The 23035-nt window shown below is 44.9% G+C and overlaps 1 protein-coding gene across 1 annotated transcript in view; it reads left to right on the top strand.

Moving 5' to 3' along the window:
• The first annotated feature begins 15400 nt into the window (after positions 1-15400).
• SH3BP5 (SH3 domain binding protein 5) overlaps positions 15401-23035 on the top strand; it is a 61279-nt gene continuing 53644 nt past the window's right edge. The window contains exons 1-2 of the mRNA XM_053265012.1: positions 15401-15914; positions 18546-18608. Coding sequence (XP_053120987.1) covers positions 15825-15914; positions 18546-18608 — 153 coding nt within the window. The 5' untranslated portion in view covers positions 15401-15824. The remainder of the gene's footprint in view (positions 15915-18545; positions 18609-23035) is intronic.

Genomic DNA, 23035 nt, shown 5'->3' with positions numbered 1-23035 from the left:
ATTCAAAGAAAACAGAACAAACACAGGATCAAAACTAGTCAAAAAACAGAAAATGTTCACATCGCTCGAGATAGTAAATGTAATATAAGGGGAAGATATTTGCATTATAATATTCCAAAAAAGTTACGACTCCATTGGCTAGTAGACACTATTATAGCATCTGGCATACTGAAATCCAGAAAGCATCAGTAGAGCTGTCATCCTCAGGAAGGAAAACAACACCACCACATTCTTCTCTTTAGGAAAAAGATTCCCAGTTTCTAGTATACCCTATTATCCAGCAGGAGGAATAATATAATACTTATTATGAAGGATCTCCCAGGGATGTCTGACCTACAGAAGAGTTGCATATATCTGGAATTTCTACAATACACATATGAAGAACACATTGGAAAATGTTTACTTGTGAAGATATATCCTCCCAAAAGAAAAGACAGAGGAAGACTTTTGCAAAGCCTCAAACTTGCCAAAAAAAAAAACTGAGGGGCCAAGTGACCTTACTGCCAAGTCTTTGCTGGCAATTGAGTCAAAAGAGCATATGCAGTAAGGTACAGGTTTTCTAGGTACAATCTTGAATGCACCTTCTCAGCTAATGGAATGGAAAAAGCAGGAGAAGGAAAAGGTATGAGCAATCAGGCTCTGTACCAGAGGACTGGAAAGTAGTGAATGTAATTCCAATTTTCAAAAAGGAATCCAGTGGGGATCCAGGAGATTACAGGCCGGTTAGCTTAACTTCTGTGCTGGGTAAATTGATGGAAAGCATACTTAAGGACAAAATTGTTAAACATATAGAAGAACAGGCCTTGATGAAGGAGAACCAAGCAGAGCTTCTGCAAGGGCAAGCCTTGCCTCACTAACCTTTTGGAGTTCTTTGAGAGTGTCAACAGGCATGTGGATAAAGGTGATCCGGTTGAAATAGTATACTTGAACTTCCAAAAAGCTTTTGACAAAGTTCCCCACCAAAGGCTCTTGAGCAAACTTAGCAGTCATGAGATAATGGGGCAGGTTCATGTGTGGATTGGTAACTGGTTGAAGGACAGGAAACAGAGGGCAGGAATAAATGGACAGTTTTCACAATGGAGGGAAGTAAGAAATGGGGTCCCCCAAGGATCTGTACTGGGACCAGTACTCTTTAACTGGCTCATAAATGATCTGGAAGTTGGGATAAGCAGCGAAGTGGCCAGATTTGCAGATGACACTAAACTATTTAGGGTAGTGAAATCCAAAACAGATTGTGAGGAGCTCCAAAAGGATCTCTCCAGACTGCGGGAGTGGGCGACAAAGTGGCAAATGCAGTTCAATGTTAGCAAGTGTAAGGTGATGCACATTGGGATGAAAAACCCCAACTTCAAGTATATGTTGATAGGATCTGAGGTGTCGGTGACTGACCAGGAGAGGGATCTTGGGGTCGTAGTACACAGCTTGTTGAAAGTGTCGACTCAATGTGTGGCAGCTGTGAAAAAGGCCAATTCCATGCTAGGGATCATTAGGAAGGGGACTGAAAATAAAGCAGCTAATATTATAATTTGTATATATAATATACAAAACTATGGTGCAACCACACTTGGAGTACTGCGTACAATTCTGGTCACCACATCTTAAAAAAGACATTATCAAACTGGAAAAGGTACACAAGAGGGCAACTGAGATGATCAGCGGCCTAGAGAACCTTTCTTATGAGGCAGGACTACAACACTTGGGGCTTTTTAGTTTAGAAAAAAGACAACTGCGGGGAGACATGATAGAGGTCTATAAAATCATGCATGGCGTGGAGAATCCCACAGGCAAGAGGTGAGGTTATGCCATCTCTCTTGTTTTTGCTCGCCTGCAGCCAAGGCTGCAGCATCAGGAGCTTTTTAGTTGGAAAGGAGGCAACTAAGGAGACATGATCGAGGTGTATACAATTATGTATGGAGTAGAGAGGATGGACAGAGGGAAATTTTTCTTCCTCTCAACACTAGAACCAGCAGTCATCCCATGAAACCAAAGTCTGGGAATTTAAGGAACAACAAAAGGAAGTACATTTCCACACAGTACATAATTAATCTATGGAATTCTCTGCCATGGGACATGTGGTAATGGCCACAAGCTTGGATGGCTTTAAAAGGGGCTTAGACAAATTCATGGAGGACAGGTCTATCAATGGCTATAGGCCACCTCCAGCCTCAGAGGCAAGATGCCTCTAAATACCAGTTGCAGGGGAACAACAACAAGAGAGATGGCATAACCTCACCTCTTGCCTGTGGGATTCTCAGAGGCATCTGGTGGGCTACTGTGTAAAACAGGATGCTGGACTAGATGGGCCTTGGGCCTGATCCAGGAAGGTTGTTCTTATGTTATGTTCTTATGATGTGAATAGAGTAAACTTTGCAGGGATCCTCAACGTTAGGCCCCCAGATGTTAGTGGACTTCAGCTCCCATAATCCCAAGCCCCAGTGGCCTTTGGTTGATCATAAGTATTTATGATCCCTAACAAAGAAAGCTTTAGAATCGTCGTCAAAGACTAACATGGTGATATAATATGGACTACCTGTCAGGCTCATTGTTATTGCTGATTGTGCTAAAACTGTATCAATCTGTATAAAACCCCTTGGCAGCCTCCATTTGGAGCTGCCCTGCTGGAAGTGATTCTACCTTTTTGCTCTGCAGAGTCAAACAAAGCTTTGAAACCGGTCTCTGACTTGGTGAGTTCAATTGGCTAAAGTGCACCAGGCTAATAACCCGGAATTTCGGTAACAGTATTTTTAACACGTGTGTTCTTGAGGGCACAAACAGCAGCTTAACTCACAAGTATGTAAGAATATAAAACAGGGATATTTAAATATGCAAATATGCATTAGTAGAAACATTTCAACACGCAACTTAACATATTCCCACCCCATATATTTCTTTCCCCACTCCCCCCTTTGTCTCTAAAGCAGAAGTCACAGTCGGCTACCTGGCTCAGTGGCGGACCAGCCAGCACCACCCAGGACAGACTAAGGAGGATTCCGAGGCCCCTAGTGGGTGTGGAGGCTCTGGAATCTAGGGGTAAGAGTGCCTCTGCTCCTAGGGCCAAATGACATATGTAGAAGCATGCTTTCAACCAGAAGTTAGGTGGTTTGTCAAAAACTGAGAGAGAGAGAGAGAGAGAGAGAGAGAGAATACCTGGTTGGGACTAGGGCATGGGGGAGGGGGGCTTGTTCTCTCCTTACACCCTATTTTCCTGCCAAATGGCAATTTGCCCGTGAAGCAGCGTCTTCCTCTTCAGAGACAAATCATCACTACCGGGTGTGATTTCAAGCAGGAAAATGGGGTGTCGAGAAAGCATGATCGCCCTTCATAAAACCTGCTCCCAACTGAGTTCACCCCGGCACCTCTGTTTTTAACTCAAGGACAGCTGTGTGCAAGGCCTTCCCCTTCCAGTTGGAACCAGGCCCATAGCCAGCGGGTGGCATGGTGTGTACCTGCCACACCAAAACATTCTCTTTCCTCCCCATCCTCACTGGCTGTTGTCACTGAATATTTTATAACTTGCCTCCCCTGACTTCTGCAATCCCACCTCCAAAGTTTTGAGGCTGGCTATAGGCCTGGTTGGAACCACACCTCTGTCACTTGTGCTTGCATGCCTATATCAGTTTGAAACCATCCAGACGACCAGTTACTGTGTTTCCTAACTGCATGCCCCTGTTACACAATACCGTCTCACAATCTGCGTATCTGGGGACAGGAACTTTTTTTAATGCAATAAAAAGCATGTGGGAGGTGTTAGGAGCATGCTGCTGCTTATATATGCTAAAAGGCTGTAGAGTGCCCAAGTGTAAAGAAAGGGAAGTGCACAAGAAAATGGCACAGTATCTCTTCAAGCCATCTACTTTGGGGATTTTTTTTTAGAACCCAGGTGGTGTCTGTTGATTTAAAGTCAACTTTGCAAATGCTACTTGCGAGTAAAGAAATGAAACCAAATGTTTCTGTATAGTGGTTTTAAAAATAAGAGCCTTGGTTGATAGTTTAAGCCCAAGTTTATCTATTTGGCTGACAAGACAAAACTTTACCCATTACTTGGATGTACAGTGATTGGGAACATTTTATTCAAAGGCACTTTTCATGCATGGTGCTCAATAGTGTATCTGAGCCTCCCCTGTGCTATTTGTGGCAGATGCAAACATAACTTAGTTACTGCAGGATAGCATGGAGATTTGAAAACAATTCTATGTTCTACCCAACTCCTGTTTTATTTGAAGTTCAGACAGATTTAAGCACAACCAATTTAAGCTGCCTGTGTGAAAACTAACTATGAGAGATTGTTTATAAAATACATTGGCAAACCATGATTTTAAATAAGCGGATTTACATCTTCATAATACTTAACATTTGTATTGTGCTTTCAAAAGTTCAAAGCACCTCACATGTATTGTCTTGTTCGTACAACAATCCTGTGAAGAAAAGTTAATATTATTATCCCAGTACAGTAGTGTGTCTGTCTGTGTGTGTGTGTGTGTGTGTGTGTGTTTGGGGCTGAGTGGATTGCCTGAGGCCACTGACCTGACGAGTTCATGGCAAAAGTGGGAACTGAACTTGGAACTTCATCAGATCCAAACCTCAGTCTCCTAGCCTTTGTGTTATGTCTCCTCTCTTTCTCAGGCTTATGTCTGAAAATAGGCCAGGAACAACTGTAGCTTGTTAAGTCATAAATAGTCCAGTAATACCCTATTCAAGGAAACGTAGCCACTTTGGGCTACAGTCTTCTGGACAGTACTTGGGAGTAAGCCCCACTGACCTTAATGGGGTTTTCTTCACAATTAACATGCCTAAGACCAGTTTGTTATTTTAGCCTCTGAAGACTGTAACACTGTACAAGGAAGAGGAATTATGCAAGGGAATGTATACTACTTAAACAATGGACTAATGTAAAGTGATATGAAATATTTTTCAGCGGCACAGGGCATTTAATCCAGACCATTAACCTTTAAACAAAAGTAAACAAGGAAAGTATTCTTTCCTCTGCTATCCCCTTATCTTTGACAAACACCCAAATGGTTCCCGGCCATGGAACGTCAAGGGAGGAAAAAAACCCTTCAGAGTTTCAAAACACATACTATATTTTTCCTACACGGAAAGCACTTTTATGTGGGAAAAAGCATGAAAGCTGCATATAGGTAGTTTGACACTTTCCTCCACATCTATGTTAGGGGTGTGCACGGAACCATGGAACTGCGGTCACCACATGGGTCACAAACGCATATCTCTATAACTCTAATGATCGAATCACCCCTTACAAGGAGGCCCCCACCCCCCGGAGGAGTATCCCTTGTGAGAGAGGATATGGGCTCATCATCCATGGAAGGGGTCCTTTCTAAAGGGGCATTTCCCTCTTCCTTAGACTGATGTCCTCCTTCCCCGAGTCTGCACTTGCCTCTCTGTACATAATATTTATTTTATTAAACTATTACTATTCCTGATTCCACTCCACCGCCTTGTCCTTGCACATCACAACTCTTTCCCTTGGATTCTACCGCTCTGTTTTCTCCAGTCAAAGAAAGCTTTTCAGGAGGTTTCTTTGGACAATATGTGTAGCTCCTGACTGGGAAGGGAGTTCAAGGAACTATATTTGAATGAGTGGTTTGTAGTTGTGAACTGATCTTGTTAACTTGTACCTCTGCATGCATGCCTGTTTCGGTGTTTTTCCATATGCCTCATTGTTGCCCATCAAAGAGTTTAACTGTTTCCCCAGTTAGTTTACATTAAATACAGATAGAGAGAAAACACACACATATAGCCTGATCCTGTAGGTATTTCAGAATTCAATTGGATTTATTCCCAAGGACGGCATGCTTAAATATCTTCCTTTTAAAAACACACTGCAGTTCTAAACTAGAACAATAGCCGTCTGAACTCCCTTAGCTGCTTCACTGTAGAGTCAAGTCACCTCTGAAAAGGTTAATGCATTTGATTCATTGTTTTTATTCTGGCTGCTGTTGGTTTGCTGGGGGCAGATATGTTATGAATGTGGTGCAGATTATAGCACTTGGGTGCCATCGAGCTGACTCTGGTGCACTTTTGGTGCCATGCAGTATTAAGCAAAACGTAAAGCTTGCCTGCACATTGCTCATGAACATTTCATGATTACTCCTGAGGTCTTCTTGCTTCTGTGCATATGAGAGGAGTTTTCAGTCAGAACAATTCCTGACAACTATCCAAAGCACAGGAATTATATTCACAGGCTGCTATTTGATATTCCATTTGTGCTCAGACAACCTTCAAAGGCTTTCTTCTGACAAATCAGCATTTTAAAGCTCTTCAGCCCGATCCACAAATCAGATTGCACTCGGAGCCCTTTCAGCTAAAGTAGTACATTGAAATCAATGGGGGCGGACAAGTAAGCTTAAATGGAAGGAATAATACGTATATATAACTTGAGCCATGACTTTCCACCATTTAGCCTCATAATTAGTCTGTGATAGAGCTTAGCTTTAGAATCTATAAAGTACTATTAGTAGTGAAGAAAGTGCTATTTAGCATGTGCAGAATACCTCTTTCTTAGCTGTCAGATTTCAGTATAGGGGATTGAAGATTTGGTCTTCAAGAGCACACTTCTGGCTTTCAGGCAGACTTCAGAACCTGTTGTTCCCTTGAGAAACGTACTTTAGCAAGTACCCCTAGCTAAGCTGTTTTGTGAAGTGTAGCTATTGTACTCTTATTGGAGACAAATGCATTATAAAAATGTCCCCCCCCCATTAAATGATAGCTCTGCTCCTTCAAACCATTATTTCTTAAATCAGCAGAACTGGTGGCTATTTGATCGGTTTTATGTTGTTGTTTTTAAAAAGACCCTAAAACTCATTTCAGCACCCGTGCTGGTCAAGGCTAACTGCTGGGTTTCCATTCTTTCTGGGGTTGGTGATGAAAGGATGAAGGGCTAGTGAAATATCAAGGTTAACTGACTGTGGTGCTGTCTATTATTGCTGCATTCACTAGAGACCTTTTTCTTATATACTCTCAGTGTATTTGAGGTGCCTTTTTATTTTTTAACACTATTTTTAAAAAGCCTTTTTACAGATACAGAAGAATCTAAGTGCATGAATCAGATGCTGCTGCTGCTTTTGCTGTAATGCAATGGTGGAGGTCTATTCATGACTGAATCTTCAAGGTCACTCAAGGTCCTTTTGCACATGTGCTTCCGCCACCAGCACCCTGAAATAGTCTAGAGCATTTCTCAGCACTTAAAGCCAATTATACTCCTGATGCTGCTGACTGATAATCAGATGTGTACAACTGTGGTGTCTTCAAAGTAGGGGTGCATTTTTCTCTTTCATCTCAGAAGAAGAATGAATAAAGAAAAAGGAGGCTGTAAACCAATTAGATTGCCAACTGATGAGAAAAAAACACTGGCCTTGTCTGCTCATGTGCCCTTCAAAGGTTAATATGCAAAAATCAGCTGGTGAAGCTGCTTATGATGTGGAGCTAAACATCTGCTAATTACTGCACATTACTGCTGTTCAAGGGACAATGACAGAGGCCTGTTCAATACTGACAACCTTCATTAGCAAGCCTGATTGATCAAAGGATAAAGGAACCATCCTGGGAGCCACTGTTCTGATTGAAGGAAATATATTCCCTGCGTATTAGGAAACGGCCATATAGTGAGTCAGACCATTGGTCTATCTAGCTCAGTATTGTCTTCACAGACTGGCAGCGGCTTCTCCAAGGTTGCGGGCAGGAATCTCTCTCAGCCCTATCTTGGAGAAGCCAGGGAGGGAACTTGAAACCTTCTGCTCTTCCCAGAGCGGCTTCATCCCCTGAGGGGAATATCTTGCAGGGCTCACACATCAAGTCCCCCATTCAGATGCAAACAGGGCAGACCCTGCTTAGCTATGGGGACAAATCATGCTTGCTACCACAAGACCAGCTTTCCTTACATGTTTCCTGTGCATCCAGTCAAAACCGACATGGGTTCAGTTTTATGTTTTGGAAGATAAGATGACTCCTGGGTCTGAGTATGTGAGATTTGTGTTTGGTCTGACATGTGAAGCGAATATTTAGATAACTGTTTGTACTACTGTTTTAATCCTCCTGTAGTGCACATGGCCAGAAAGGTACAATAAAAAGTGAGCTGATTTGCTTGCTGAGGTAGGTGATTGTGTGTCCTGGGAATATCTTGAGGCAATTACATGGTGGCTTCAGCTAAAGCTAAACACTTCTTATAAGCATGGAACCCTCATTTCAAACCTTCTGTGTGAATTATCCCTTAAAATGGATCTAGAAGTTAGATAGCTTTTAAAAAATATTTTTAATGAAGAGCTAGGAATGGCATAAGATCTATTAATATAATTTGCAATTCATGTGTAGCTTCTCCCAGGAGCATTAATGACAACCTTATTCAGTTAATTACCTCCAGCTGAAACTTGATATGTATACAGGTGGCCTTTGTTATCTGTGGTTCCAGCACCCGCAGTTTTGCATATCTGCAGACGGGTCTTAGAGACCTAGTTTCTTTAAAAATTGTTCCATCAAGTTGGTGTCAATTCCTGGTGACCACAGAGCCCTGTGGGTTTTTTTGGTAGAATACAGGAGGGGTTGACCATTGCCATCTCCCGTGCAGTATGAGACGATGCCTTTCAGCATCTTCCTGTATTGCTGCTACCCAATATAGGTGTTTCCCATAGTCTGGGAAACATACCAGTGGGGATTTGAACCAGCAATCTATTGCTCCATAGGCAAGTTACTTCTTTGCTGCACCATTTAAAAAATAGGCTACAATTCATCTATTTGCTGTTGTTGAGTGGCTCAGTGTCATAGCTCAGACTTCTGACTCAGAAGAGTCAGAATGGGAGGATTTGCCTGCTAGTGAGGGCTCAGAGGGACAGCAACAGGATTTGTCAGGGAGACCAGACTCTGGAGCTGAGGATTCAGAACAGCTGCCAGACATGAATCCTGATGAGGACAAGGCTGGGATTACACCTGTCTTGAGAAGACATCTCAAGAGGAAAGCTCAGTGGGAGATACGCAGGCGCAGGAGATCACATAAGAGGAAGCAGAAGTGCTGACTCAGGGAAGCCTGATTGGCTGCTGGTTCTCTTGAGCCATATATATTTAGCAGTCTGTGAATTGCTCAGATGCTATTGGCAACTTTTGCTGACTGCGGACCGTGTTTCTCAATTTTCAACTTTTCCGAGTTCCAGTTTGCCCTTGTTCTTTCTTGCTCTGTGCTCTTGTTCCATTAATTCTTTGCTCTGGTATCCTTTGTTCTTTTTCATTCCTTGCTCTGTTGTTTTCTTTTCAGTTATTACTCAGTTATTGTTAGAGGGGGGTTACCTATTTCAGTTCAGGGGGACTTGCTTCATTTACTATTTTCTTTGTGAGCCTTTTTGTTTTCCTTCGTGCAGCTTTGCTGCTACTTTCTGTTAACTCAGGGGGAGTGCTGAAGGGAGTTGTAAATCCTGTTTGGTTACCTGAGCTAATGGATTTATGACACGGGCGGAGCCACATTAAGTGGACGAGTTCACGGAACCCCTGCTGCCCCTCGGCCTTGCCTGGTGCCCCAGACCCCTCCCGCATCTGATGTCAGATGGTGGCTAAATGCTCCCTGCGTCTGACGTCCGACACGGGGCAGAACCAGGGCTGCCGCTGGCCTCCCTCTGCTCCTGGAGTGGCTGGAGATTACCTGGAAATGACATTCAGTATCGCTTTCAGCCACCATTTTACAGCATGGAGCCATTCAATTTGGCTGATTTGGTGGTTTTCAAGGGCATTTCTGGAGCCCTGGAGAGCAAGATACTGTGCATTTCTACTCTTATTTCTCCCCTTCCCCACTTTGGGGGCTTTTTTTGGGGGGGGTAGGACCTTAACCCCTAGATTCCCATAGAGGTAAGGTCTCTTTATTTGTAGCTTCCATACTAGCAGTTATAGGTGAGGACAGAACCTCTGTGAATAAAGAAGGCCACCTGTATATCATCTGATCTGTTATCACTTGACCTGAAGCATTGGCAAACTGAGTCAATTGAAAGAGAGTGGGTTTGAGATGATGTGAAAATTACCTGTGAAGGCTTATTTACATATGCAAGTGTAAACAGAAAGGGAGGACAGCTGGTCTTGTGGTAGCAAGCCTGAATTGTTCCCTTTGCTAAGCAGGATCTGCCCAGACTTGCATTTGAATGGGAGACCACATGTGAGCACTGTGAGATATTCTCCTTAGGGTATGGGGCCGCTCTGGGAAGAGCATCTGTATGCTAGCATACAGAAGGTCCCAGATTCCCTTCCTGGCATCTCCAAGATAGGGCTGAGACCCCTGACTGCAACCTTAAAGAAGCTGCTGCTAGTCTGTGCAGACAATACTGAGCTGAATGGATCAATGGTATAAAGCAGCTTCCTATGTTGGTATGTTCCTAAAGTTGCCACTAGGGTTGTGCACGGACCCGGGCGGGGGAGGCTCGAAGGTGGGGGGTTCTGCTTTAAGGGTGTGGGAGGGTGCTCTTCCCCCCTCCCGCCGCTCTTCCCCCCTCCCGCCGCTCCGTTTTTAGAAAGTCCATCATTGCAGCAGCATACTTCCCTGCCGCCCGTTTGCCCCCTTTTCTGGAACTAACCAGAAGTTTCTGATGTGCCTGTGTGCACCAGCATAGGCGCGCACATGTCATGCCTGCTGTGGGCACGCCCGCGTGCAATGTGCGTACGCCTGCCCGCTGCACCTGGGTGCATCAGATACTTCTGGTTAGTTCCGGTAAAAGGGGCAAACGGGGTGGCAGGCAGGTACACTGCCGCCCCGATGGACTTTCTAAAAAAAAGAGCACTGGCGGGGGAAGAGTGGCAGGAGGGGTAAGTGCAGTCTCCCCTGCCCTTAAAGCAGCACCCCCCACCTTCGAACTGGCAGAACCACTCGCTGTTTGAACTGGTTCGGAAGCCCATAAAAGGCCTCCGAACCGGTCCCATGCACATCCCTAATTGTCACTTGCTGTTGAGTCATTTTGATATGAACATACATGTGTGAAACAACTGCATTAGTGCAGGCAGTGCTTAGTCTAAGGTAGGTTTTATCTAGGCCTCACAGCTTGCTTTCTGTGTTTGAACTCAGCCCTGGAATATGTGAAAGAACGGGGGGGGGTGTACAAACTCGTGTCACATGCTTTGTGTCCATCCTCCGATTTTGTGTGAAGAACTGAGGGTTGCTTCCCACAAAATGTAGGTGCTCTTGAAATAACAAATGCTGTATACTTTAGTAGTGCTTTAAATGTTGCCTTGGAATCTGGAAAAAGTCTGCAAATAAGGTCAAGGATTATCAATCTAAATAAGATTTCCTAGGTAAAGGTAAAGTGTGCCGTCAAGTTGATTTCGACTCCTGGAAAACCAGAGCCCTGTGGTTTTCTTTGGAAGAATACAGGAGGGGTGACCATTGCCTCCGCCCTTGCAGTATGAGATGATGCCTTTCAGCACCTTCCTATATCGCTGCTGCCCAATATAGGAGCAGCAAGGATTCAAACCAGCAACCTCCTGCTTGTTAGTCAAGCATTTCCCTGCTATGGCACTTAATTTCCTACCTGTGTTGAAAAAGACATGAAGCTGCCTTCTACTGAATCAGATCATTGATCCATCTAGCTCAGTACTGTCTACGCCGACTTCCTGTGGCTCTTCAGGATTTTAGACAGGGTTTTGCAGCCCTACCTGAAGGTATCTGAGATCATACTTGAAACTTCTGCATGCAAAGCACTCAGCGATGTGCTCCTGCATGCAAAGCCCTCAATCAAAAACCTCAAACTTCTGCATGCAAAGCCCTCAATCAATAAATGTCACACACACACACACACACACACACACACACACACACACACACACTCACACACGAGGCATTTGGTGGGTGGGATTCACATACATTGAAGGAATTGTAGCTGGGTCTTTGCATGCAGGTCCCAGGTTCAACCCTGGCACTGGAATCCTGGAAAGCTGTAGATAGTCCTGGGCTAGATGGACCAATGGTCTAATTCGGTAGAAGGCAGTTTCCTCTGTACGGTTTAATATGAGTTTACTGTCCAGGGGGAAGCCTCTGTGCAATAACTACAACAGGTCCTATATGGCTGGGACCAGGAAGAAAGACTTGTCCGGTCAGGAAATGTACTAGGGGGGTGAACCCCAGGAAACTCTCCCCCCTTAAAGAATTATCGCTCTGAGCCAGTTCTTAAAGCCTTGTTTTTTGCTTCTCGGATATTGTCGCTACTAACAATCTGATCTTAAGCATATTTACTCAGGATTTGCACTGAGTGCAATGGAACTTGCTGCATGACTTGTCCCCTTTGCTAAGCAGGGTCCACCACCCTGGTTTGCATTTGAATGGGAGACTACATGGGAGCACTGTAAAAGATTCCCCTTAGGAGATGGGGCCCGCTCTGGAAAGAGCACTTGTATGCAGAAAATTCCAAATTCCTTCCCTGGCATCTCCAAGATAGGACAAGATTTTTTTTTTTTAATAGGACAAGATTTTTTTATTGAACCAACAAACTACCAAAGCATACAGTACGTTGCCAAAGCACAATTATATACAAAGTGGTTGTTTGTACATGATATATCTACAAAGATTTACACACAAGGATTTGGAAACCCACAGGGTTATAAAGTATATGCAGGCAGTACTGTAACTCATGTGGGGGGCGGGGGATTACAAGGCACATCAGGTAATGGGGTGGGCGGGGTTATGTCCAATGTCTATTTCCATAATTTGTCCCATTGCTGTTTAGAAGAGCTACTCTTGTCTTTTTGCATATAACCATACAAACTTTTCCAGAAGAGATTTACTGTCTCATCTGTGTGAACCTCTTGGTCGCATCTTCCCTCCCTATTCCTATGCAGGAGCACTGCATAAATGACATACAGGTTTACTAACTTGATTAGAGAAGGGGAATGTTCCATTTCCCTAGTATGAGGGCACCTGTTCCGTCCCGTTTCCTTGAAGGTTTCTTTCTGGGACCTCGAAAAGAGGTTCTATGGCTCAAACCCGAGGTTAGTTCTTCCCAAGTCTGTTTTTCCAAATCAGGCCACTCTAACAACTTGCTTACTCCCTGCCACACTCTTTTGGCGATCATACACTCTTTTAAGAAATGTGAATGGGTTTCCCTGAATGTTTTGCCTAGCTCACTAGCTTTCTGTTTGCAGGTGATTTTAGGACATTCTTGCTGGTCCTCTGGGAGCCATGGCTTAGCTGCATTAAGCGGTAGTACTTGGTGGTATAAACGCCACCTCGTTTCCCATAAATGGAAAGGGACCTTTTTCTCCTTAAAGAGAGTGATAGGATGATCGGGTTGCAACGAGTACTGTGAAGTGCGGTTTGTAGCGTTTATGTTCTAAATCAGGTTTTTAAAAACCCACTTCTAGAATCTCTCCATAAATTGTTTTCCTTAGCTGCTTAACTGAGGAGGATCTTTTAAATAGATCCAGTTCAACCTTCCATTTTTAAAGTGTGAATAGCAAATCTCTCAAGTAGTCTGGGTGTTCTCTTTTTAATACTTGTGTGACATTACCGTTGAAAGATCCTTTCCCCCACCATGCTATGCCCCATGCTGACTTTCGCCAATGCAGAGCGAAAAACGAGACCCAGGTTTTTTGCAGGAGGTTGGACATATTATGGACATTCATGAAGATCCAGTTTCCAAAATTGTAGGACATGAATTCAGTTACAAAATAGGGTTGCAGGGCAGGTAGGGCTAGGCCTCCCCGCTCAACCTCCTTAAATGCTACCGCATGGGCCAAAGAGAAGGACGCTGTGTGCCATACTAGACGGAAGATCTGGCTTTCAACTCTCCGAAGGAGATTGAGCAGAGGAGAGTAGACTACCGCCAGGTTATGCACCAGGGGTATCAGGTAAGGCTGGATGTAAACCGCTTTCTGGTACATGGCAAGGCTCCATTTTTTCCACATGGTGATTTTAAGCATTACTTTTTCTTCCCAATCTGTCCAATTTCCCCCCCAGACTTTTTCCTTAATCCCATATTCAATCCCCAAAATGTTTACTGTATCTACCCACTTCAGTTTGGACTCTGGGGCCCCTTCGCTTTTACATTCAGAGATGGGTAGGCACAAGAGTTGCTGGCATCTGGGGTCCATTTTAACAAATACACTTTTGTCAGCATTTAATTCTGAACCCGAGATCTTGCCATATTCCCAGAAGAGGTCTAGTATTACAGAGATTTCATTTTCATTCAATAACAGTAATGTAACATCATCGGCATGAGCTACAAATTTTACCCTAAACTCAGAATGCGGTTCTGAGTGGACAGGTGGTTCGGCTATCTCATCACTCTCCCTCCTCCTCCCTCCCGGGAAGATCTCGCAGGGTGGAGGGATAGAACCTGAGAGTCCTCGCAGATGGAGTTCTCTCTGAATCCTGATCAGGATCGGATCCAGGGCAAAAACATAAAGTAATGGGCTCAGTGGGGATCCTTGGTGGACACCCAAATGCAAAGTGATCGGGTCGCCCCGCCATCCATTAATCTGCAGTGTCACCTTTGCATTCGCATAGAGCAGCTGTATCCAAGTAATGAAGAGGGGTGGTATACCTTTAGCTTTCAACAATGTCCACAGGTAATTGTGGTTCACTTTGTCAAAGGCCTTAACTTGATCCAATAAGAGGAGGTGACCTTTCCAACTTTCATTCTGTACAGAGTAAAAAAGTTCTCTCAGCAGACACAATGAGTCTGTCATCTTTCTTCCCGAGATGGTGCTTGTCTGCAAGCTGTGGACCAATTTAGGGGCCACTTTCACCACTCTATTATTTAGGATTTTGGCAAAGATTCTGTAATCAATATTTGTGAGGGTTATCAGTCTCCAGTTTTGTGGTAAAGTGATGTCACCTTTCTTGGGGAAAAAAATTAAGAGGCCGTCCCCAAAAGACTTATTTAAACGCCCATTGTCTAGGACAAAATTAAATAATTGTACTAAGACTGGTAGTAGCTGGTATGCGTAAAACTTATAGAAAGGCCATGTCAGACCATCAGGCCCCTGGGCCGATGTGTTCTTTTCCCGCTGAGATAACTGCTCTGACCTCTTCTATCGTTACAGGACGGGTCAAAGAGCTTTAGAGACTCCTGCCTGCAATCTTGGAGAAGCCGCTGCCAGCCAGTACTGTACTGAGCTGGATGGGTCATGCTTGGTCTGACTCAGTATAGGGCAGCTTCCTATGTTCCTAGGATTGCACTGCAATCCCGTGCATACTTGTGAGTAACTCCCCTGAAATATAATGAGACTGACTTCCACGGAAACCTGCATGGGATTGGCCTGTAGACGACAAAGGCCTTGCAGCAAATGCCTGGAAACAAAAATACTTCACGGAGCGTGACCTATTTCTCTTCTCACATCATGTAGTGAGATCATGTCAGGAGAAAAGCGACAAACCAAACCGAGGCGGAGAGCTGAAGAATCTCGCCGAAGAAATGAGGGAGGTTGTATGAGTGTGAATTGCTTAAAAAAACGCACACACCCACACACACCACCCACCAAACTCCAGAGCCTCTGATTTGGCAGCCTGGAAGGAGGCTGTGGGTGGAACATGCCAGAGTGTCAGAGAGAGGGAGAGAGACAACTGCTCGGTGACAGCAGCTGCCGCAGCTACAGCAAGGGGGCGAGGCGCATTTCCTTCCCTCTTTCTCTGCCGGAGAAGCGCCTCCTCTCCTCGCTCCGCTCTCCGGAGAGGATCTAAAGGCTCAGAGAGCGAAGGGCAGACCCTGCTGCTGCTTTATAGAAGGCTCCGAGGAGGAGCTGGTGGCGCCGGCGGCGGGAAGGCAGCAAGGAGGGGAGGCGGCGGCAGCGGCAGAGATCCTGTGCCACTGATTCCCCTCCTCTCGATACAGAGACCCCACGTAGCCAACATGGATCCTGGAACGAGGAGGACCAGGGTCGAGGAAGGCAATCTGCCGCCGCCGCCGGAGGAAGAGGAAGAAGTGGACCCCAGGATTCAGGTGAGGGAGGGGAATCGATCATCCCAGCCTGGCTGCGAAGGGGCTCGGTCGGCTTTGCCCCCCTTGCGGGGGATCTCTGCTCTAGCTCACGCCCCTTCGATGGAGGGCAGGCAGCAGCATGGTGGGCTGATTGAGACTTGGGAGCGATTGCAGCAGCAGCAGCGGGCACTCTTGTCGCGCCGCGCTCACTGGAGGGCTTTGCTTGGGAAATGGGAGGGGGGGCGCCCTCTTGTCGCTGCCGCCGTGGTGCTGCGGATGCCTCTCCCTCTCCCTGCCTGCACCCGCGTGGAACTACACACACAGTTGGCGGGCGGTGGGGAGAAGGGGGCGTCCTCCGCCTCCTCCTCCGCGGTGTATCTTCTTCTGCCTCATTAGGTTTCTGGCGAGGTCCTTCTGCAGGTAGCTGGAGACGTGCCCGCCGCCTGGCGCTTTGCAAGGGAGCCAGGAGCACCCCGTGGACCCCACCCCCTAAAAAAACCAAAAAACAACCCACCACACAAACACACACCCAGCCCACCACCCCAACAAAGGATTCCGGGCACCGTATAGTCGGGAATATCCGCCTCTGGACTCCTCGGCCTCCTTGGTCGCAGCCTGTCTCCAGTTGTTGCTGCAGTAGCATCAGCAGCTGATCAGGCTCTCTCCGAGGCTTTTAGGCTGGCGAGCGGAGTGCAGCTGGCCTGCCTTGTTGCCAGCCCCCAGGGAGGTCTGCTGAAGTGTGCAAAGGCGGCAAGAGCACTTCCAGGTGGTGAGCTGTGTGGAGAGACCACACAACTTCTCCCAGTACAAGGCGTGTAGGCGTGCTTGAGAGCTGAGGGGTAGTGTAGCAGTGAAGGGCGAAAGTGCATTTTTCAAGGGCTTTAAGGAGGAGCACTGGCCAGGGAATCTCCCTCCCTCCATCAGTTACTGTGTGCATTACTGTACATTCGTAAGTGATGCTCTTCTGCTTTAAATGCCACTTTTCACACTCTGCTAGTGCACAGCAATACACTCCCACCACTTACCTGCTTAGGGGGCCCATGCTGCCCTGCAGCTAGACTCAATCCCATCCCAAAGTGGGTGGTGTCAGCCTAATGCCCTTTCTGTGTTGCTTGTTGTTTCTATTAGGGATGTGCAATTCGATTCGACCTCAAATCAATTTGGGTAGAATCGGGGGCAATGAGCTGATTTGACCTTGGATCGAATTACCTTCAAAATAAAGGGCCCGATTTGGAGTCAAAGAGGATCACTCCTGATTTGACCCATATCTTTTTGTGTGATTTGACTGCCATTTTGATGCCCATTTTGCGGAAAAACAGGCCTCAAATGGTGCCGTTTTTCCAGGGAGAGCTGGTACCCAGTAAACCAGTCCTCTGAGGTGGGCAGGCATGAGTGGAGAAGTCCAGAGTGGAGGGCTGGTCTACCCGCTGAACCTAATTGGTAGACCATCTGTCCCTGGAAAAAAGTACCATTTTGATGCCCGTTTTCCCAGCAAAATGGGCCTCAAAATGGTGCTCAAATCACCTGAATCAATTCAGGTGATTTGAAGCCAATTCACTGAGACAGGCAGCCAAGTCAGCTGTTTTCAGTGAATCAATTTGATTTTGCGATTCAATTTGAGCTTTGATTTGTGCACACCCCTAGTTTCCATTACTGCTCTTCTCGAATATCTAATGAAAGTGACAAGATCAGGGGAAATCCTTGTCAATTTCACTGGTCAGGTTTTGTTGTGGAAATATTTCTGTGAGCACCCCTGCTGTTGTGCATTCATGCCCTTTTGAAGAGAAAAACCTGATGCTGGTGAATTTGACAGGGAATTCCCCTCATGTTTGTTTTGGCATGGGGAACTGTGAAGGAAATGGCAGTCCTACAGATGTCCTTTGTCATGGGAAAGGAGAAGGGGATCGGTTAAGGGAGTCATGCTGAATTGTTAGTTGTTACCAAAGAGACACTTCTGTTCAAGGAGAAGTTAAAACGTTAAAATGTGGAAGAAAAGCCATTTTTAAATGTGTAAAGTGGAAAACAAGGTGGGCGGAGGACCAAACATGTGCTTCAGGTAGGGTACAGCAGCACAGGAACATGAAATGTAGCTATACATTTGGACTGCCTCTAGTTTTTCAGATAGAAATTTTTTAGAATGGCACACCTGTCTTTCACACTGGCACACAAAGACAGATGCTTAAAAGGGCTTTAAGTGGCATGTGTGAGCTATGAGCCCCAAAGTCCCTAGTTCAAATGCTACCTCTGCCATGAACCCGGCTGACCTGGTGCAAGCTGTTATCATTCAAATTAATTTTTAATCAGTTTTGCTGGCTGGTTGGGGCTTAAGGCAAAGGCCCAAATGCGCCCACACAGGGCTTCTGTGATAAGCGGGAACAACTTGGAACTTGAGCAAGGCGGCCTTTTAAATGTAGCCTTCAGAATGTTTCCAAACCTTCCTCTCTGCCCTGCACCCTGGCTTACCAGTGAGGCCTGAAGGCTGCAAAGTTCTGCCTTGCTATTAAATACCTTCCATCTTTTCTGTTTCTATTTAACATTCCAGCTGGGGCCCCCCTGTGCAAAATGCCAGATGACACTTAATATCTTGACTCCTTCCCCGTTATGTCAGTTTCTTATTTCTCAACATGTGCTTGTTTCTTGGCTTTCTTCCAGGGGGAGCTAGAAAAGTTGAATCAATCTACAGATGCAATCAATCGGAGAGAAACGGAGCTTGAGGTACAGAGTTTCTTCTTGTGTCTTTGTCAAAACAGTCTTGAGAGAGATCTTGCTGTATATTTACAATTAAAAAAAAAAAGAAAATTCTGTGTCTTTGGCTTACTTTGCTTACTGTCAGATACCCCAAAGAAACCATGAAATATAAAAAAATGCATGCATGAACTAAGCTGGTGGATGAAGCAAAAGTAGGTCAAAAATCTCTGCTCAGACACTGCAATTGAATGACATTACTATGTATAGTGCTCTGAATGTCACTAATCCTCAGATATCCTACACCAAGGGATAATGTATAGAGCAGTCAAAATGGTAATTAATCCTGCAGTTAGGAATGCAAACAGTGTTTTTGAGTTCGCCCTGCTGCTTGTAATTCTTCCACTAACATTTGGAAGATCACAGGACAGTGTTTGAAAATTCAATTCAAATTCTGTGTTCACTGATAAACAAAACTGCTTGGGCCTCGTTCACTATTTCAACATCTAAGAAACTTCTGTGACTGACAAAAAGCTCCGGTTACGGTTGCCACCGGCTTGTTTGGTGGTGACCCAGGACCGGGCTTTTTCTGTGGCTGCCCCAGGGCTTTGGAATAAGCTTCCTGCTGAAATAAGAGCATCTCCTTCTCTGTTTGTTTTCAGGAAGAACCTCAAGACCCTCCTGTTCTCTCAGGCTTTTAATTAGAATTAATTCTAATAATTATTTAAAAAACTTGTTTTAATAATTTTATTCTATTGTTTTTATTGTCATGTATTTTAATTTGTGACTCTTAAATATTTTAAATTTTGTACACTTCCTAGAGATATACATATCAGGTGGTATAAAAATATGATAAACAAATAAATAAAATAAAAAGCTGACGTTTCGTGCCCACATAGTAGTCCAAGCACCCTCTGGTGTATAGAAAAGTCTGAGACTCTTTCTCCCATGAAACCGGGGACATGAAGTTAGTCTTATAACAGCAGCCAGCACAGAGCAAGGGGAAGGGCTGTAATTCAGTGGTGGAACACATGCTTTATATGCAGAAAGTCCAAGGTTCAATCCCTGGCATTTCCAGGTAGGGCTTTAAAAAAGAAAAGAAAAGAAGGGTACCTCTTTGAAACGTTTGAAGAGTTGCTGCTAGTCACTATAGGCAATACTGATGCAGATGGACTAATGGTTTGACTTTGTATAAGGCAGTCTCATATGCTCGGTTAAGGCCATATTGGGATTCTAGGAAGCTGGGCAGAGATGTAATGCTGGGCTATGAGAGGTCCTGCTTCATGGGCTGGGGAAGGAGTGACTGCAGTTGCAGCCAGAAACTTCCATCTGAAAAATGGGTCAAGCCACACACATGGCAGAAACAAGAGTGCAGGTTTTCCCCCTTGATGCACTTGAACAATCCTTGTGTGGCTATGTTTGCAGAATGGAAGTAATAGTTACAATTGGTTAATCGAATAGCATGCAACACAAATATGTTGCCATTAGTAGTCTGGCATTCCTTTCTCTTCCCTGCTGCTAGAAATATAGATGGGGTGTCCAGTGTTCTGCTGTCAGCAAATGAAGGCACGTCATAAAATTATATCTCTTCAGGCTAAAATGTCATCGCAGTTCTGTCTACAAAAGACATAATCTTTATGCCCTCCTCCACAAAGTTTGGTGCTTTTGTTCATCTGAAAGTGTATTTTTGTTCTCCTGGCCTTGTTGAAAGATGTGGTGAAACAGGGTTTAAAGGTAAAATGTGTCATCAAGTTGATTTTGACTCCTGGCGCCCAGAGAGCCCTGTGGTTTTCTTTGGTAGAATACAGGAGGGGTTTACCATTGCCTCCTCCTGTGTAGTATGAGATGATGCCTTTCAGCATCTACCTATATCGCTGCTGTCCAATATAGTACCAGCGGGGATTCAAACCAGCAACCTTCTGCTTGTTAGTCAAGCATTTCCCCGCTGTGCCACTTAAGGTGACAAAACAGGGTTTACTCTGATGCTTATTTCCTATCCCTTGACATTTAAACTTTCCTCTTCTTTTCCTCCAGCTGATAGCAACCAGTGCTGTCAAATCCAAATCCAGGAACTTGGCAGGACAGAGGTGTCTATTCTGGGGAACTGTAGCAATTTCAGATAACAGACCTCTGTGCCCTCTGGGTTTTGCTGATCTTCTCAAACAAAGGGCAACTGAGGACATCCTGTCTGTCATTTTGGGACGGCAGGTGTTTTTATTTTGGTTCCACAGGACAGTTATGAATGTGTGTTTGGTCAATAGCATGTCCACAGGAGGACAAATGGTAACATACCTCCATTAGTCTACAATCTAACTTCACCTTGCCACTTTCTAGATATGCCCAGAATTATTGATTGATTGATTGATTGTTAAATTTATATACTGCCTTTCATTAAAACAATCCCAAGGCGGTTTACAGCAAAATTTAAAAACAAGTTTGTAAAAAAGACACAATCAAAATATTAAGCTAAAAATATAAAACAAATCTGATTAAATTTTTTACAAAGAGCAGCATCAGAGGCAATCATATAAAAGCCTGGGGGGAAAGCCATGATTTAACATGCTTTTTAAAAGCTGTGATGGAGCCTGAGGAGCGAATAGCCACCGGGAGAGCATTCCAGAGTCTGGGGGCAGCAACAGAGAAGGTTTTGTCCTGCGTGCACGACAACCGAGCCTCCCTCATTGTTGGCACCCGGAGCAGAGCCCCCTCATATGACCTCATCAAGCGAGCAGCAACCCTTGGGAGTAGGCGGTCCCTCAAGTATCCCCGGCCCAAACCGTTAAGGGCTTTAAAGGTCAAAACCAGCACCTTGAATTGGACCCGGAAACAAACTAGTAGCCAGTGCAGCTCTTTCAAAATGGGTGTGATGTGCTCCCACCGGGCAGCTCCAAATAAAACCTTAGCTGCCATGTTTTGCACTAGCTGCAGTTTCTGGATATCTTTCAAGGGCATTTTGTGTCTTGCATCAGTTTCTATGGCACAAGAGACACTGGAAGAGGAGTGATCTTTCCTGATCCTAGTAGGTCTGTTCTAGACCTACAGAACTTGTGACCCACTAAGCTAGGTGTCCCCATCTTTGAGTCCCCAGGTGATGTTGGACTATAACTCATCCCCAGTCTTTGGCCATTGTGGTTGGGTTGTAGTCCAAAATCTGACGACACAAGGCTAGGGATCCCTGCACTAAGCTGAACACTTGATAAACCTGTCCATGTTGCCTGCTTGGGTCGGTAATCAAGTGGAGTCTTCAAAGGTCTGGTGATGAGTGCATATGCTTGGTAGTTTCTGTTGCAAACAATATACTTACACTTCCATTAAGTGAAAACAATTTCTGTAACAAAGGACTCTCCCTCCCCACCCTTCCCCAATAAAGTGATTGGCTAACAAGCTGCAAAGTGGCCTTCTTTGGCTCCCCTGGTTCTCAAAGACCATAAATAACATCCCTTTTCCTTTCCTCCCATCTCTGTTGTGTCCTTCAGCAATTGTTTCTCTGCTGATGGCTTGGAAGTGCCTTGTGGATTGCTGTGGTGGTCTCAGTAAGGCAGAGAGCAAATGGATTGTGAAAGACACCCGACTGTAGCTTGTAGCATGTAAATTAATCTATTGCTTCTTAATGAGCCTTTGATGAGGCTTGCTTAAAATCTATAACTTTATTGGTGCAAAGTGCAGAGCTGAGCACTAATGCTGCTGCAAAGGATTATGGGAGTCCTCAGAGGGATTTTAATGCTCGGCTTGTCTAATGTTCCTGTTTATGAGTGAAGCATTGTAAATATCCCTTATAAATGCGGCTTAAGTGTGGCGAGTGCTGCTTTACTTGCTCCTCAGTGGTGTGTGTGTGTGTGTGTGTGGGTGTGTGTGTGTGTATGATGCCTTTAATATGAGAGAGCCACCCTCTGTCAACCCAACTGCAAGCCTCTTCCAAAGCATTTCTAAATCACTTCTAGGTATCCTGGTATGGATAGCATTAATTTGGGCTCAGGCTGGCTGTGGTTCAGATGTGGATACGGCTTGGGCACGCATATAACTTCATCATACTTCAGATCTCGTTTAGAGGTCATTTCAAGCTGCTTGGGAATCTTTTCAGACTCCTCCCTTCCCCCAAGGAATAATGCTAATCAAAGAAACATTTGCCACATGAATTGTATACTTCAACTCTATGCAGTAGGAGAGGGCTAGCGTTGCTCAGGGGATGGCAGTGCCTAGGTTTCTTTTTTAAAACTTCAGAGGTGTGTATTCAAGTGTAGGAGAAGTACATAGCCTCCATGTGGGGAGGAGAGAAAGTCAGAAGAGTGATGAAGAATTGGCAGAATACTTCCCGCCTGGCTGGTAGGGGAAAGGATTTGTGATGTATTCCTGCAGTGATATCATAGGTACTAGTCAATAGACACTAATGCAACCACCACCTTCATGTTCTATATAGGAAGCTTCCTTATATCGAGTCAGACCATTGGTCCATCTAG

The sequence above is a fragment of the Hemicordylus capensis genome, chromosome 6 (assembly GCF_027244095.1).
Source record: "Hemicordylus capensis ecotype Gifberg chromosome 6, rHemCap1.1.pri, whole genome shotgun sequence".
Lineage (NCBI taxonomy): Eukaryota > Metazoa > Chordata > Lepidosauria > Squamata > Cordylidae > Hemicordylus > Hemicordylus capensis.
Note: the sequence above shows the minus strand (reverse complement) of the source record. Positions and strands in the feature narration are given on the sequence as shown.